Raw genomic sequence first — 17,616 nt, forward strand, 5'->3', positions numbered from 1 at the left:
AAAAGAGCAGCACATCTGAAAAGATGAGCAAAAAATCAGAAAAAGGCAGAGATTGTAAATGCATAATGGCTTTTTTTCCCCCTCCAGATTACTATTGTTTCTCAGGCTGACCCCAAATAAATATGACTAATAAAAAGTTGATTAGTTTCAATTTTACAATAGTAGTTTAATTACTTTGAAAGTGATTAGAAACATTATTCTCCATTACATATACTAAACCACAATAATAAAGCATTTCAAATCTAAATTAAGCAATTCAAGTGATTCACAGTGAAAGTTGCTTAAGTTCAGACTATGGATGTGTCTGGAAATGAAAATGTAAGAACTGCATGAATATTTAACTGATTTATTAATAAAAATCACAGTTACAGCATAATTTGCATACATACCAACTTATAAACACAATGCAATAACAAATATAAAATGAATTTTTTCATATAAATGTTTTTTTTTTAATACAAAATTAACTAATTAACCAAGCAAACAAATAAACACACACTGCAAACTGCAGAACTATTATTGGAAAAAATCAGACATATAGATAAAGCTGCGGTCACACTGCACTTTTCTCCCCATAGACTTCCATTCATACGCACGTGAATGCGTCAGACTGGAAACACAAGGTCGTGCATCAAGTATGGCAGTTCACTACAGTGGAAAGTTAAAGCTTGGTGAACTCTGACCTGCGAAATCGTATCACTTGACTGCGTGAGACCAATCGAGGATCAAAACATGATCTCTCTGGACAGAAATTGTAAATATGGAGCAATCCCTCGCTTTTTTTAATGTCTAATTATCTTGCTCTATCCTGCCTCTTTTCACACTCTAGTGTGACTGCAGCTTAAAGAGGTCATGTTTTCAACAACTCTCAATAAACAACTCTGGTCTCTGTCCTCCTTCTGTGACTAATAGTCAAGATGCCATTAAAGCTTATGAATTATGTCAACCATTGTGATTAAACAACACACTGAGAAATTTGAGTCTGACGCATTATCTGAACGGCAAATTGAAAGACAAATAAATGTGTGATGCTAAAACATATTCCAGTCAGCTTTTTAAGAAATATATCTGAAAGTGGATTTCCTAAATCATTTAATTGTGTTTATTTTCTGCTCATATGTTAAAGAACTGCCTTTGTTATTGTTTTTAGAGAGAGAAGAGGTTTCATTTTCAAAATTGACACAAACGGGATTTTCCAGTTGTTTGGGAAGGGTTTAATATATGACAATATTTATTCACTTGTGAAATGCTTTCATTATCAGTATCTCAGGGGCTTTTTTAAACGCTGAGGTGACATGCTGGGTATTTTTTCAGCGGTACTTCTTAATAAAGTAAATTACGTCAGACATACCTTTACTCGTGAAGTTGGCAAAGGATATTAGTCTGGTCCTGATGTTTGGGTGGAGTTTGAAACTATAATAAATATGGTGTTGCAGTAAGTGGAACACACACACCATACAGCCCAGAAGACCAGATAGATTTCCTCTGTAAGACAGCATGGCTACAGCTGATATTGAACGATTGGTAAGATTATTTTAAATGCATTTCAATGGAGAAACTCATTTAACATTGGTCATGGTAGTCTGACCAGATTAAACAACATTAAGCTTCATAATTAACTTTTGTAATATATTGTAATATGCTCATAAATATCTTGGTTCATTTTCAGGCTCGATTCAATAGGTTTCGGTTTTCAGGACGTGATCCCTGGCGTTGTGTCAGAGCCGTCACAGATGCTGAGCTTGCTCCCTATAACCCACTGAAAAAGGTCACCCACGTCTTTCTCCAGGTTGAAAAGTCCGTTTTGCCAGATGAAAAATTCCTCTCTGTGAGCATCAGTAACGGCCCAAAGGAAAAGAAGACTGTGGATATAGAGAACACTAACACCGGCAGGGAAATGCTACAGAAAGTCCTGAAGCTCACACCAAATCAGGTAGAGGACCTGTATCTGGTCTGCAATGGCAAAACAGTGCCGCTGGATCAGAAGCTGTGTGATCTCCAATTGAAGCTGCAGATTACATTCATCATCTGCCAAAAGTGCCATGGAGGTTAAAGACACTTGGTTAAAGGACCAGGGTTTAGTGAGGGGCTTTTCTTTTCCCTCTCTCACATATCGGTTTGTTTGTATTCTCATGGTGTGGGCTGTTTCTAGATCTTTTTGCTGTTAATGGTCTCTATCAGGTTTGGAGGAATTTAACTTAATCACTGTAATAACGCAGCACTAGCTCTAAAGTCAAATAGAAATCAACGTCAAATGTGTCATTTAAGCTGAAAGAAATAATATATATATATATATATATATTCTGAATTCTGAAGTCAGAATTATTAGCCCCCCTTTGAATTTTTTTTTTCTTTAATATTTCCGAAATGATGTTTAACAGAGCAAGGAAATTTTCATAGTATGTCTGATAATATTTTTTCTTCTGGAGAAAGTCTTATTTGTTTTATTTCAGCTAGAATAAAAGCAGTTTTAAATTTTTTAAACGTTGTTTTAGGGACAAATTTTATTAGCCCCTTTAAGCTATATATTTTTCTGATAGTCTACAGAACAAACCATCGTCATACAATGACCTACCTAATTACCCTAACCTGCCTAGTTAACCTAATTAACCTAGTTAAGCCTTTAAATGTCACTTTAAGCTGTATAGAAGTGTCTTGAATAGAAAATATCTAGTCTAATATTATTTACTGTCATCATAGCAAAGATAAACTAAATCAGTTATTAGAGATGAGTTATTAACACTATTATGTTCAGAAATGTGTTAAAAAAAATCTACTCTCCGTTAAACAGAAATTGGGGAAAAAAAGAAACAGGGGAGACTTATAATTCTGACTTCAACTGTGTGTGTGTGTGCGTGTGCGTGTGCGTGTGTGTGTATGTATAGTTTAAATCATTGTTGGGTTTAGGTTAAATATGTACAATGTTTTTTTTATATCTAAAGAAAACAGCTAAAGATTATAATTAGGAAGTAATTATGACAGAGTGTTTAAATGAGGCGGGAACAATGTCATTGTCATCTTTTATTTTGTGGTTAATTGAGGCCAGAATTTATGTATTAAAATAGAAACAATTTTTAAATAGACAATTTGTGATACTCAAACTCAGGCAAAAGGACATTAACAGGTTTTAAAACATGACCACTACTGTTAATAAAAGCATTAAAGCTGTCAAAATGATGAATGTGATTCGGACTACTGTAAATCTGACATTTTTGTTTCAATAAACACATAATCACTTTTATTTTAAAAAAGCACGGAGGTCCAATAATTTTGTGTCTGTGATTCAATGTAGGCCGCATTATCTATCAGCCAGTGTGATGAAACAAAACACTACAAACCTGTAAAAACCGGTTTCCATACACAAAGTAAGAAATATATCTGAAAATGTGATTCATAAAAATTTATCATAAAAAATGTGACAATATTGATTATCTTGTGAAATGCTTTCAAAATCAGTATCTCATGTGTTTTTTAAATGCTGAGGTGACGTGATCGGTACTTATCAGTCCCAAATGATGCTTCTTTACAAAATAATTTCCGCCAGACATACCTTCACTAAATAGTATTCATAGTTAAGTGTAGTGAAGTTGGCAAATACATTAGTCTGGTGCTGGTGTTTGGGTGGAGTTTGAGACTGCAATAAATACTGTTGCAGTAAATTGAGCAGAACAAACCAAACAACACAGAAGACCAGAAAGATTTCCTCTGTTAGACAGCATGGCTGCAGCTGATGTTGCTTGATTGGTAAGATTATTTTAAATGCATTTCAACTCATTTAACATTGGTCATGATGTTTTGATTAGATTAACAACAATAAACTTTGTCATATAATGTTCCTTATAAATATCTAGGGTTATTTTCAGACTCAATACTATAGGTTTTGGAATCCAGCATGTAAACACTGGCAGTGTGTCAGAGACCATACAAACACTGTGCTTGTCAATATTGCAATAGCAACAGAACTGTCGAAACATAATTGCCATATTTTTAATGCTGTCAGGACACCGATTTCTATCTGGAGAGACTTTAAAGGTACTATTTTTAAATGTGAATCCTTTAAAATGAAGATTTTTTTTTGTCAAAAGCAATTTTTCAAAAACTAAATTTTTTAAAACTACTTGACTCTTTCTATCCCACACTCATTTTTCAGGCCTAAAAGGTTGGGTGTTAGCCTCAAGCACTTGTAACCATTGAACGTGTGAGAAGAGACCCTCAAAACAGGGTAAATGTTCCGTATTATGGGCCGCTGGAAAACACCTGCCACGCCAATCTCCAGGTTCAAAGACCTGTTTCTCCAGCTCCCAAAACCAATGTGCTCATCATTAAAGGCGAAGTGGGAGACCGGATAGCTGTGACTGTGAACATCACTGATACAATTGAGGAAATCCTGAAAAACAACAACCTAGGGATCTTGAATCTGATCTATAATGGCAAACCAGTTCAGCCGTATGAGAAGCTGTGTGACCTTCAGGTAAAGCCCGGTGCCACATTCATCACCTACCAGATTTGCCATGGAGACTAAAAGAGACTTTGTTAAAGAACCTCGGCTTAGTGCTTTTCTTCTCCCTCCCTCACATCTCAATTTATTTGTATGCTTATGTTGTGGGCTGTGTCATAGTATATATGTGTAATATATGTACAATATGTTTCCTTGTCTTTATGCTGTTAGTGGTCTCTATTAGGCCTGGATGGATTTGACTTACTAATACTGTAATAATTGTAATAACTGTAATAAAACTGTAATAATTCAGCACTAGCTCTAGAAGTCAGATAGAAATTGACATCAAATGTGTCATTTAAACTGAAAGAAATAGGATATATATATACAGTTGAAGTCAGAATTATTCGCCCCCTTTAATTTTTTTTTTTCTTTTAAAAATATTTTCCAAATGATGTTTAAAAAGCAAGGAAATTTTCACAGTATGTCTGGTAATATTTTTTCCTCTGGAGAAAGTCTTATTTCAGTTTTATTTTGGCTAGAATAAAAGCAGTTTTAAATTTTTTATGAACCATTTTAAGGTCAATATTATTAGCCCCTTTAAGCTATATTTTTTCGATACTCTACAGAACAAACCATCATAACTTGCCTTATTACCCTAACCTGCACAGTTAACCTAATTAACCTAGTTAAGCCTTTAAATGTCACTTTAAGCTGTATAGAAGTGTCTTGAAAAATATCTAGTCAAATATTATTTACTGTCATCATGGCAAAGATAAAATAAATCAGTTATTAGAGATGAGTTATTAAAACTATTATGATTAGAAATGTGTTGAAGAAATCTTCTCTCTGTTGAACAGAAAACGTGGAAAAAAAATAAACAGGGTTTAAGTTAAATATGTACTTTCAAGAGTTCACACTCAGCTGATGATCCATCAAAAGCTTGTTTGGCATGCTGTCCCGGGAGAGAGCCCCGAGCTCAAGGGATTTTCGAGCCTGTGGCTTCCTCCCGTTCGCAGAGCGAGAGGGGAGGCTGAGCTCGGTGGATCTCAGAACTCCCCATCTGCAGTAGCTAAGGGAACATGCAAGGGAAAAAAGGGGGCTAGACAAATGCTTGATTGTTATGCATGATGTATATATTTGGATGGTGGGAGGAAACCGGAGAACCCGTGGAAAACCCACGCGGACACGGGGAGAATATACAAACTCCTCACAGAAACACCTACCGAACTGGCAGGACCAGGGCTGGCAGTGTTCTTGCTGTGGGGCTAACAGTGCTAACCACTGGGCCTCCATGCCGCCCGATCTATAGTGAAGGAGGAGAATGGGGAGGAAGGGGGATTTCTTCCAAACGAAGATAAAGTGGACTGAAGACTGTGGTTATTTATAGTACACTGAAAAAAGTGTTGCATGCAAAACTGTTGTAAACAATTTATTTGTGTTGAATTTAAACAAACAAATAAAATTGAGCAATATTCAACTTAATTTGTTTGTTTAAATTCAGCTCAAATAAATTGTTTACAACCACTTAACGTAAAAAAATTGAGTAAATCCAAGGAATCCTCTTTGAATAATTTTTTTCAGTGTAGCTTATGGCTCATATGATTGGATGATACTGATTAGCTTAATACGAGACCGGCTGTGATAAATCATAAGCACGTGATCCTCTCGAAATTAGTTTATAAATAAACCTCACTTAATGTTTTTATTTATTTTTTATTTTTCACCCAAACAAAACACTAAAAGGCTGGAAGTAACCATGACAGAGCAATTGCATTGTGATTCTTTATGTAAACTCTGTGAGGTTAACTGGGGTCAGAATTTCTAAAAGGTAATTAACAGATTTTAAAACATGAACACTACTGTCAATAAAAGTATTATGTAATGCCTGATGTATTATCTGTATTATACAACTAATCAACAGGTAATTAAATCTGTTGATTTGATAAAACCTGTTTCCAGACATCTGTTTGTTATTTAAAGAAATTTGTGTTAAAATATAATTCAAATGCATTTCCTAAATCATCTTAATGTGTTTAGTTTCTGTTTCTCATATGCTAAAGAACTGTCTTTGTTATTGTCTTCAATGGTAGAAGAGGTTTTGTTTTCAAAAGGGACATAAAAAACACAGAAGGGACTTTCCACTGGTTTGGAAAGATTTATTGTGTCAATATTTATTATCACGTGAAATGCTTTCATTATCAGTAGCTCAGCTGATGCTAAGGTATCCTGATCTGTACTTTTGAGTCCCAAACCCTGCAACATTTTATACAAATTCCCCCAGACATGCCACAACTAAAGGGTTTTCACAGTTACAGTAAGTGAACTCTGGTGAATTTGGCAAAGGAAATCAGTCAGATCATCAGGGAGGAGTTTAATTCTCATATAAAAAAAACACTTTCAGTTTAACCGAGCACAAAAACCCACCAAACAGCACAGAAGAAAGACCAGAAAGAAAGATTTCCGGTGTTAGACATGATGACTACGATTATAGGATGGCTGCCAATAAGGGTAAGATTATTTTAAAAGCATTTCAGTGTAGAGACTTGTTTAATATAGTTGATTTCATTGTAGATCAAACAATATTAAAGCTTTCAATATTCTGTTCTCCACTCATTTTCAAATGGCAAGCAAAATGGGATCAGTCCTCAATTAAATGTTTAATGAAGAATGAAGTCAAACTATTCTTGTAACTCAAGACATAGATGCAGAATTGGACGAATTAGTGTCACTCTTGGATGTTTGCTTAAAGGAGAAGTTGCTCCAAAATGTCAATATTGCTATGCAAATGATTATGCAATACCTTATTTTTTAATGTTATCACACAACAATATTTATCTGGAGAGACTTTGTTTTTAAATGTAAATCATCCAAAAATTGTAGATTTCTTTTTAATCAGGAGTAAATTAAAAAATGTATTTGATTTTTGTCTTATTTTATGTATTATGAATGGTTGTTGATAGCCTTTAATTGTTAAAACCTTTATTTTACAGTTATCAGACAACAATAATTATCTGAAGAGACTTTAACGGAAGTATTTTTACATTTGCACCTTTCAAAAAAAAGTAGAATTTTTATCAAAAGTTTCTATTTTATGTATTATTTATTGTTGTTGAGGTCTTTTTATTGTTAAAAACCTAATTTTTAATGTTATCGGGCGATGATTTTATTCTGGAGAGACTTTAAATGAATTATTTTTATATTTGAATCTTTCAAAAATAGTAAAATATTTATCAAAAGTAACATATATTTTTAGTCTTTATGAATAATTTATTGTAATTGATGATGTTTTATTGTCATAAGCTATCAGACAACGATATTTATTTGGAGAGAGCTTAGAGGAATTGTTTTTTTTTTACATTTGCATCCTTCAAAAATGAAAGTGAAAATGTAAAAAAATCTTATTTGAATGTATTATTCATTGTTATTGATGTCTTTTTAGTGCTATAAACCATAATATTATATAAAAAATATTGTTTATAAAATGTTTGTCAAATTGATCAGTTTTTGGAATATGAAATAGCCAGGAGACCATGCAGATATGGCAAAAAACTGTCTTTGTGATAGATTACTGCAATAATTATTGATGACTGCCTCAAAATGAACCAACTAAAATCGTTATGCGTAAAAGTTGTGCATCTACTAATTACATTCTGTAATTTCAATTGTTTCCCAGTGATGGGTTGCAGCTGGAAGGGCATCCACTGTGTAAAACAAATGCTGGATAAGTTGGTTCATATGCTGGTGGTTCATTCTGCTGTGGCGACCCCTGATTATTAAAGAGATTGACCCGAACAGAAAAGATTGTTTAATTGTTAAAATAAGCATATGCAAAAACAGAAGGAAATCAAACATGCAAATAAGTTCAAAACTCTCTTTTTCTCTTTCCGCCTCATTTTTAGGTTCAATTTGTTGAGTGTCAGAATCAAGCACGTGGACCCATTCAACTTCCCAGAGGAGATCCTAAAAACGCAGTGCCTGTTCCCTATCATGAGCCAGTGGAAAACACCATCCACACCTTTCTCCAGGTTCAAGGACCTGTTTCTCCAGCTCCCGAAGTCTTCTCGGTGTTCATCATCAATGGCTCAAAGGGAAGCAGGATTCCTGTGACCGTGAATAGCACTGACACCATTGAGGCAATGCTGCAAAATCACAACCTTGGAGCAAATCCCAATCTGATCTTCAATGGCAAACCAGTTCAGCCGTATCAGAAGCTGTGTGATCTTCAGGTGAAGCCCGGCGCCACATTCATCACATACCAGAAGTGCCATGGAGGTTAAAGAGACTTGGTTATAGGACCAGGGCTTAGTGCTTTTCTGTCCCAGTCTGATTATTTGCATTCTGATATTCTTCTCATGGGCTATATCATATTCTAAATGAGTACTAATTACAATGCATTTCCAAAAGCTCCCTCTTATTGTTTTATTTAATTTACAAATCAAATGATCTACGATGCAGCACAAGCCATGTTGATGCAAGCAAACTGATTTAAAGCAAAACAAAGCAAGTATAGTGCCGTTGTTTAATGATGTAACGGAGGTACATTTTGTTAAAATGTTTGGTTTAGAATGAATATGTACTTTACTTGGGGGGGGGGAATCCCCAAAGTACCAAAAGAAATCCCCAAAGTGTGCATTCAGGAAGTTACCTTGATTACAGTACATGTTTTATTTTCACTTTTGATTTTGATAGATCTGGAATAATTAAATATAAATTAATTAAAGTAAAATTAATATAAATTAAAATAATAAATAATAGAAACTTATATACACACACACACACACACACACACACACACACACGCACACTCACACATACACACACACATATACACACACACATATACATGAATATACATATATATATATATACACACACACACACACACACACACACACACACACACACAAACACATATACATATATAGTATACTCATATTATTATTTGTTTTAAAAAATATAAATCTTAAATATAATTTTTAGTACTTTTTTTTCAATTTGTGTTGTTCAAACCTGTCAAATATGATCAACCCTTGAATTGATTGTGAAATTTATGAAACTGTGAGACTTGACTTTTTCAATAAAAACATAACCACTTCTATAACTTTGGCAGTATTTTCTAATTCAGTGATACTTTATTAAAAAGAGCGTCATGAACTTGAGCATTCAGTTAATGAATCATTTATCAATGACACTAAGCACAATATTGAACCATTTTACACCATTGCGTACAGCATTAGTGTTGTCGCATAAATCTATACAATGTCCATTTTGGAGATCGCTTGTCATATGTACAGTCATGGGACACTCCCGTTTTGATTCTCAAAACTCTTTGTGCATTCAGGTTTAAGTCCCTTTTGGGATATAAAAACAAGATCATACACACACAAACATAAAGCTGTGTAAAAAAGAACTGTTTAGGAAGATGTTCATTCATTTTCCTTCGGCTTAGTCTCTATTTTAGAGGTCGCCACAGGGGAATGAACCGCCAACTATTCCGGCATATTTTTTACACAGCGGATGCCCTTCCAGCCGCAACCCATTACTGGGATACATCCATACACAGAAACAGAAATGTGTGCACATCTAGGATTCTCAAAGGCAGGTGCTCGATCAAAAACAAACACAGTAGTAAAAGATGAAAAAAATATATCGGCACACTGCCACTTTAGCTCTCAAAACTCTTTTTAATGTCGCAACGTTTCGACCTAAATGGTCTTCATCAAGTTAACCACTTCTGGAGCCAAAAAATATTATATTTTGTTGTCAAAGAGTTTCACACAATTAATTTATTTTTGTGTTTTTATTTATTGTAACTCCTTAACTTGCATTCTGTGAAGAACACTTGTTTTGTAATATTCTGTTCCTGTTACCACTCAAACTTAAAAACCTTTTTGTTTTAATGCACAAAAGGTCAACCATATACAATGTCAGCTGGTTAAGATGGAAAGCAGACTGGTGGTAGTCTGTGAATAATTCATTAATAAGTAAATAAACACATTAATCACATTTCCTCATTCTCTTTCCAAATCTCAAATGTCCTTATTCAGTACATGTGCTGTGTGGCTGAATAGCAAAAGTGTAATCTCAGTTAAAAAAAAACCCTATGTGTCAGCTGTAAAGTAGTTCCTAATTTCTTGTTGTTGCTTTTTTTCGCAAAAAGGTTACGCACAAAAGGTCAACCTCATACAACACCAGCTAAAGGGTTAAGATAGAAAGTACACTCATCGGCCACTTTATTAGGTACACCTTACTAGTACCGTTTTGGACCCACTTTTGCCTTCAGAACTGCCTTAATCCTTCGTGGCATAGATTCAACAAGGTACTGGAAATATTCCACAGAGATTTTATTCCATATTGACATGATAGAATTGTCGATTGCACATCCATATTGCGAATCTCCGATTCCACCACATCCCAAAGGTGCTCTATTGGATTGAGAACTGGTTACTGTGTAGGCCATTTAAGGACAGTGAACTTATTGTCATGTTTAAGAAACCAGTCTGAGATGATTCACGCTGTATGACATGGGGAGTTATCCTGCTGGAAGTAGCCATCAGAAGATGAGTACACTGTGGTCATAAAGGGATCAGCAACAATATTCAGGTAGGCTGTGGTGTTGACACGATGCTCAATTGGTACTAATGGGTCCAAAGAGTGGCAAAATATCCCCCACACTATTACGCCACCACCATGAACCGTTGATACAAGGCAGGATGGAACCATGCTGACCGAATTTCCGAATGTCTCAGCAGAAATTGAGACCCATCAGACCAGGCAACGTTTTTCCAATCTTCTATTGTCCAATTTTGGTGAGCCTGTGCAAATTGTAGCCTCAGTTTCCTGTTCCTAGCTGACAGGAGTGGCACCTAGTGTGGTCTTCTGCTGCTGTAGCCCATCTGCCTCAAGGTTTGAGGTGTTGTGTGTTCAGAGATGCTCCTTTGCAGACCTCGGTTGTAACGAGTGCTTATTTGAGTTACTGTTGCCTTTCTATCAGCTGGAACCAGTCTGGCCATTCTCCTCTGACCTCTGGCATCAACAAGGCATTTGCGCCCACAGAACTGCCGCTCACTGGATATTTTCTTTCTTTCGGACCATTCTCTGTAAACTCTAGAGATGGTTGTGTGTGAAAATCCCAGTAGATCAGCAGTTTCTGAAATACTCAGACCAGCCCGTCTGACACCAACAACCATGCCACATTCAAAGTCACTTAAATCAGCTTTCTTACTCATTCTGATGCTCAGTTTGAACTGCAGCAAATCGTCTTGACCATTTGTCAAGTTGCTGCCATGTGATTGGCTAATTAGAAATTTGCATTAATGAGCAGTTGGACAAGTGTACCTAATAAAGTGGCCGGTGAGTGTAGATGGTAGTATGTGAATAATGATTTTTTTTAAAATAAGTAAGCACATTAATCACATTCATTCCTACTCTTCCTAAAACCGACTGGACCCCCTTTTTCAGCAGGAAAGTGTAATCTCAGTTAAAAGTGTTTAAAAGGTCTAAACAAGGTCATGTGTCAGCTGTAATGTAGATCCTAATTGCTGAATTATCAGGAGACTCAATGATAATAACAATAAAAAATGTATTTAGATGGAAATTCCCGTTCTTTCTGTGATCCCGTGTCTGGATAGTAGTCAAATGATTTATTGTACATCGGTGACTTTTCGAGAATCACCTCTGAAGGGCTGGGCACGTACTGTAAAGCCAACAAGGAAGACATTTATTACTTTCTGTTTTGACATATAAATCTGACACAACAACAGGAAACCTTTCAGAAAAGAGTTCCTACTGTGAACGTTTGACAGCTCGATTGCAAAATGACTGCAGAGGTTTACCCAGCTCAGGTAAGATATTTTGAAGTATTTGGTCATGCTTTATATTAAGTGGATTATTTACTATGTTCTTACATCACAAAATAAGTACAACACATGTTGTGTTCATATAGTATTGCACACTTCTGGTGCTACACTGTAAAAAAAAATCTTGCTGCCTTAAATATTTTAGTTGAATCAAATCAACTTTTCTAGTCATCACAACTTACAAAACAAGGGCAAAGAATTGGCATGGACGGGGGCACATGTCCCCACCAATATCCACCAATTACTGAAATGTCCTTACCAATAATTTTATCAACTTCAAAATAAAGTAATGCTCCGTTTACTCTTAACCTACAAATCAAGTTCAGTTTCAATTTTGGCCTCCATGATTATAAAAAAAAACAATAACCGGGATAAAACAGTTAAATTCCTCTGCATTTATACCTCCTCAAAGCCAGATGCGGTAAAATCATGTAAACTGACTTTTGCAGCATGGGACAGGATTTTATTTGTATTATTAAGTGTTTATTTTATATTATTATGTACTTTATTCATGTTTTTAAAAGTGTGAAACAGAATTTGCGCTGTTCAATGCATGCTCTCTACGGATGTATGTCTCCACCAATGTCAAGAGCGTATCTATGCCCTTGTTACAAATTATTAAGTATAACTTAAAAAATTTAGTTGAAACCTGATTAACTTTTTAAAATAGTTTAAAGCAACATAAAAATATTTGTTGGCTTGACTTTTTGTCACTACATTTTTTTCTACAGTGTGTTGAAGTGAGATTCAGATAAGGTTACTGGTTTTGGGGGTATGGGTAGGTTTAAGGTTGAATTAAGGTGTAAGAGATGGTCATTAGTGTAATTATAAATGTAATGACAGAAATGAATGCAGACCTAATTACAAGCAGATAGTTTTTAAAATATATTAGTACAATGTACACTGTAAAAAATGATTGTTGCCTTAATTTGTTTTAGTTGAATCAAATTAACTCGTCTAGTCATCTCAACTTACATCAATCAAACAGACTATACATATGAAGTTAAAGCTTGCATAATGTATGTTATAAATATAGTTGAAACCTAATTAAATTATTAAGTTAAAGCTTGCATAACGTATGTTATAAATATAGTTAAATTATTAAGTTAAAGCAACACAAAAATATTTGTTGTCTTGACGTTTTGTCTTCATATTCCTTACAGTGTAATAAGTGCATTGTGTTAAATGATTAATGAATATGTTAGTAGTAATTAAGGCCACTTAAAAACGCATGAACTGAAAGCTGTAACCTTTTTTTGGTATTGAGATACAGTTCCTGGAGAAACTGAATATTAAATGAGCAAACAGTGGGCGTGGCTTGTTTTTATATACTGTGAGCTGATTGGATGTAGTAAAGTAGGCGTTTTTAATTCAGAAAGATCAGGAAAAAAGTTTGGGGAGAGTTATTACAACCTAACAGACACGCCCAATATACTTACATAATCTGAGAATTAATCTGAAAACCAACAGGAAGTGCATTTTCAGTTTTCTAATTTTAAATTACATAGGAAAACATTTTTTTTTTCTTAATGACACACACAGATGAATTGTTCATCACAAAACTAGCAATGCGAGCTAACAAAATCAATATGGTTAGTTTTGATTTCATGCGGACTTTAATATAAAGTGGGAGAAAGTCTAACATTGTGTTTGTGATCTATCATCTGTAGATTCTTGTGTCAATGCCTTTATGGTTTCTTTCAGATTGCAAATCTTATCCTGAGTCCACCATGTGGAGCCAGGCAGCATGTCAGAGGAGATCCTAAAAACACAGTGCCAGTTCCCTATCATGAGCAACTGCAAAACACCAGCCACGCCGTTCTCCAGGCTCAAGGGCCTGTTTCTCCACCTCCTAAAAGCTTCACTGTGTTCATCATTAATGGCTCAAAGGGATCGAAGATTCCTGTAAAGGTGAGGGGCTCGTATACTGTTGCCAAATTGCTGCTGAAGGCCCTGATGGGGAAGGACCTGAATCTGATCTTCAATGGCAAACCGGTTCAGCCGAATCAGATGCTGTGTGATCTCCAGGTGAAGGCCGGCGCCACATTCATGACCTATCAGAAGTGCCATGGAGGCTAAAAGACATTTCTCTCAATTTCTATTGTTCTGTTATCTCGTTCTGTTATCTGAATAGCACTTTAAATGGGCACTATACAATACCTTTGCTTGTCATTTCTTTTAATGCCATTACCTTTTGCATTTTTTTGATTCAGACTGATAATCTGCAAGGCAATAACTGCTATTGACGCAAATGAAAATGATTTAAAGCACAATTAATCAAACTGAAGCCCAACTTCAAGAAGTGTCCACTGTTAGACATTTTATTGTATTTTGTACTGTTGGCAGCAGGTTACCGCAACTGGCCCTTTACAGTAACTTACCTGTAAATGTTTTACAGTAGCAGATCCCTACCGCAATTTTTTTTTTTTTTACAGTTTTACAGTAATATAGCTAATAATATAACTGCAACATCTTTTTAATAACATTTTTATTTTTACAATTAACAATTTTTACAGTAGTTTTACAGTAATTAATTTACATTTTTAAACTAGCAATACAAAACCTTTATTTTTACTATTGAATTTAATCAGTTCCAAACAAGTGACAAATTTTTTCATCGCAGTCCCATTTTTATCTTCAACTACAGTAGCAAATTACTTAAATAATTTGATTACAGTAGATTACCGCAAATTTCTAATAGGCAGTAAGTTACTGTAAATATTTAAAAAAGACCCACAATGTAGTGCATATTACTGTAGTGAACTGTAAAGGATGTTTGTGGTATTTTACTGGGCGTTTTTGCATGAAATAACTAAAATAACTAAAGTCTAACAGTGTTGTTTTATTATATATATATATATATATATATATATATATATATATATATATATATATATATATATATATATATATATATATATATATATATATATATATATATATATATATATATATATATATTGCGTTTAAGACCAAATATTGTATTGTTTTTATTTTCGTTCTTGATTAGATGGGGATTTATAGGAAGTGACCACAATAACAATTAACGCTTTCATTTACATTCTTTATTACGCTTTATCACTGAGAGTTGATTAATGCAATAATATTACACTCAATAAATGACATTTGCTGTTTGTTTAAACTTTTAAAGTTTGCTTAAAATTTTAAATGAGCTGAAACAACACAATTCTTGAGTTATTTTTGGGACAACTTAATTGTTTTATGTTCAATCCATTTACATTTTTAAAAACAACTAATTCCATCATGTGATTCCAACACAAATTGATGTTGTGGAACCCAATATTTTTTACAGAGTAGAATCTGTAGATAAAAACAAGACACTTTATTCAGTAAAAGATCGTTTTTCATATGCAACCTCATAACTATCTCACAATAAACCTTGTAATAAATGAAAGAGGAGATGTTTTCAAAGAAAATCAATGTTAATGGAGACATTGTCAACTTGTCAAATATGATTTCTACCTTCCTGCATATTTTACTTTTCTGTTTCAATAAAAAACCCCACTTGTATACAAAAGTGTTTTGGCATTATTCTTCAATTTTATAATATGTTTTTATAAAGAGCCTTCTGAGCTTCAGTGGAAGCAAAAACACCTGAAATCAGTGACATAATTGATTTCATAACATCTGTCTGTACAGTGAAATACAAAATTATTAGCCAAAAATTATTTCCTAATTGATGTTTAAAGCAGAGAAGACTTTTGGAGAACACAGTTTTTTACATAATATTTTGCTAGTTATTTTGCAAGATATTAGCATTTAGATAAAAATGCCATTTAAAGGCTTAACTTATAAGGTTAACAGGGCAAGGCTAATCAGGCAAGTCATTGGACTGCAGTGGTTTGTTCTGTAGCCAATTGAAATATAAAAGATTACTTAAGTAGGGCTAATAATACTGACCTTAGCAGTTTTTATATTATAATATAAAAATCTATCAGGAAATTAATGAAAATACTGTGAAAAAATGTCTTTGCCATGTTAAACATCACAAAAGAGTTTGTCTGCTTGAGTTTGTCTTCACATAAATCCATCAGGTGTCCATTTATTTTTCTAAATACTTACTATATATAAGACATAAGTCACATAATAGCGTGATAATAAGTCACGCTCTGAAATTCCTGATCCCTGTCAAGGACACCTGTTGGACTCTACAGGCTTACGCACACACACACACACACACACAGATAAACAGCACGACACTTCCTGGCCGCAATCCAACGCCTTCGTATGCTTTCACCCACTGGAGGGGGTAGGCAGGTCTGTGACCAGCGCCTCCATGGCTGTAGGACCTGATGGCTGCCCGCCCTTACCGGACTATATCCACACCCCCTGTTCCCATCCCCTGTGGCAATGTTATGTCTTGTCGGTGTGTTTTTGTGCTAGATTGCTGGGGCTTTTTTGCCTCTATTTCCTAAATGTATCTTATTTCCTGTTCCACCTCCTGTGACCTGTCTTCCCTGGAGTTGTGATGTCTGTGCACGGTCGGGGGGTTCCATTTACCTGCATTTCGTTGCCTTGTACTTGTACATGTGTGATGACAATATATTGAATCTAATCTAATCTAAATCTAATAAATGCTTATTAAGATAAAATGACAGTAGTCTGTCCCAGCAAGAAGATCGCTGGTTCGAGTCCCGGCTGGGCCGTTGGCATTTCTAAATGGAGTTTGCATGTTCTCCCTGTGTTGGCGTGGGTTTCCTCCGGGTGCCTCCCCCACAGTCCAAGGTCATGTGCTATGTGAATTGAATGAACTAAATTGGCCGTAGTGTTTAAGAGTGTGTGAATGAGTGTGTATGGGTGTTTCCGAGAACTGGAATGCAGCTGGAAGGGCATCCGCTGAGAAATCATATGCTGGAATAGTTGGCGGTTCATTCCGCTGTGGCGATCTCTGAAATAGAGGCTAAGCCAAAGAAAAATGAATGAATGAATGAATAATAGGAAATCATACCGTGAAAAAATGTCCTTGCCACACATAAATCCATCAGATGTCCATTTATTTTCCTAAATACTTTCTATATATAGACGTAAGTCATATAAAAGATGAATTGATGGTAGTCTATGTGAGTTATGAAAGAAATAAACAATGCATATTCTCTCAAATTGTCCCAATTTAAGTAATCCAATCTCCCCAAAACACAATGGTCATTTCATCCTGCAGGACATGAGTAGCCCTGCTGTAGTTTTAATTAAAATGTTTATGCATGTTTAAAAAATATGTATCACCTAATGTAGATGCTAACTGCTGCATCATCACCAGATGCATTAATAATAACAATAATAATAATAATAATAATA

The 17,616-nt window shown here is 34.8% G+C and overlaps 3 protein-coding genes across 3 annotated transcripts; all 3 read left to right on the forward strand.

Moving 5' to 3' along the window:
* Nucleotides 1-1,385: 1,385 nt before the first annotated feature.
* Nucleotides 1,386-2,289, forward strand: si:ch211-217k17.10 (uncharacterized protein LOC798704 homolog). Its single transcript, XM_056464704.1, has 2 exons — nucleotides 1,386-1,524; nucleotides 1,670-2,289. The coding sequence occupies exons 1-2, from the start codon at nucleotides 1,498-1,500 to the stop codon at nucleotides 2,051-2,053; spliced, it is 411 nt and encodes a 136-aa protein (XP_056320679.1). The 5' UTR covers nucleotides 1,386-1,497; the 3' UTR covers nucleotides 2,054-2,289.
* A 4,546-nt stretch (nucleotides 2,290-6,835) lies between these two features.
* On the forward strand, nucleotides 6,836-9,528 carry si:ch211-217k17.11 (uncharacterized). Its single transcript, XM_056464818.1, has 2 exons — nucleotides 6,836-6,949; nucleotides 8,341-9,528. Exons 1-2 carry the CDS (start codon nucleotides 6,914-6,916, stop codon nucleotides 8,716-8,718), a joined length of 414 nt encoding a protein of 137 aa, XP_056320793.1. The 5' UTR covers nucleotides 6,836-6,913; the 3' UTR covers nucleotides 8,719-9,528.
* A 2,659-nt stretch (nucleotides 9,529-12,187) lies between these two features.
* On the forward strand, nucleotides 12,188-15,134 carry si:ch211-217k17.12 (uncharacterized protein LOC559555 homolog). Its single transcript, XM_056456498.1, has 2 exons — nucleotides 12,188-12,285; nucleotides 14,005-15,134. The coding sequence occupies exons 1-2, from the start codon at nucleotides 12,259-12,261 to the stop codon at nucleotides 14,377-14,379; spliced, it is 402 nt and encodes a 133-aa protein (XP_056312473.1). The 5' UTR covers nucleotides 12,188-12,258; the 3' UTR covers nucleotides 14,380-15,134.
* Nucleotides 15,135-17,616: the final 2,482 nt, after the last annotated feature.

The sequence above is a fragment of the Danio aesculapii genome, chromosome 1 (assembly GCF_903798145.1).
Source record: "Danio aesculapii chromosome 1, fDanAes4.1, whole genome shotgun sequence".
NCBI lineage: Eukaryota > Metazoa > Chordata > Actinopteri > Cypriniformes > Danionidae > Danio > Danio aesculapii.

Coding starts and splice junctions, on each gene's coding strand:
- si:ch211-217k17.10 (XM_056464704.1), top strand. CDS start 1,498: ATGGCTACAGCTGATATTGAACGATTG. Junction 1,525..1,669: donor CAGCTGATATTGAACGATTG/GTAAGATTATTT, acceptor GTTCATTTTCAG/GCTCGATTCAATAGGTTTCG.
- si:ch211-217k17.11 (XM_056464818.1), top strand. CDS start 6,914: ATGATGACTACGATTATAGGATGGCTGCCAATAAGG. Junction 6,950..8,340: donor TAGGATGGCTGCCAATAAGG/GTAAGATTATTT, acceptor CCTCATTTTTAG/GTTCAATTTGTTGAGTGTCA.
- si:ch211-217k17.12 (XM_056456498.1), top strand. CDS start 12,259: ATGACTGCAGAGGTTTACCCAGCTCAG. Junction 12,286..14,004: donor CAGAGGTTTACCCAGCTCAG/GTAAGATATTTT, acceptor GGTTTCTTTCAG/ATTGCAAATCTTATCCTGAG.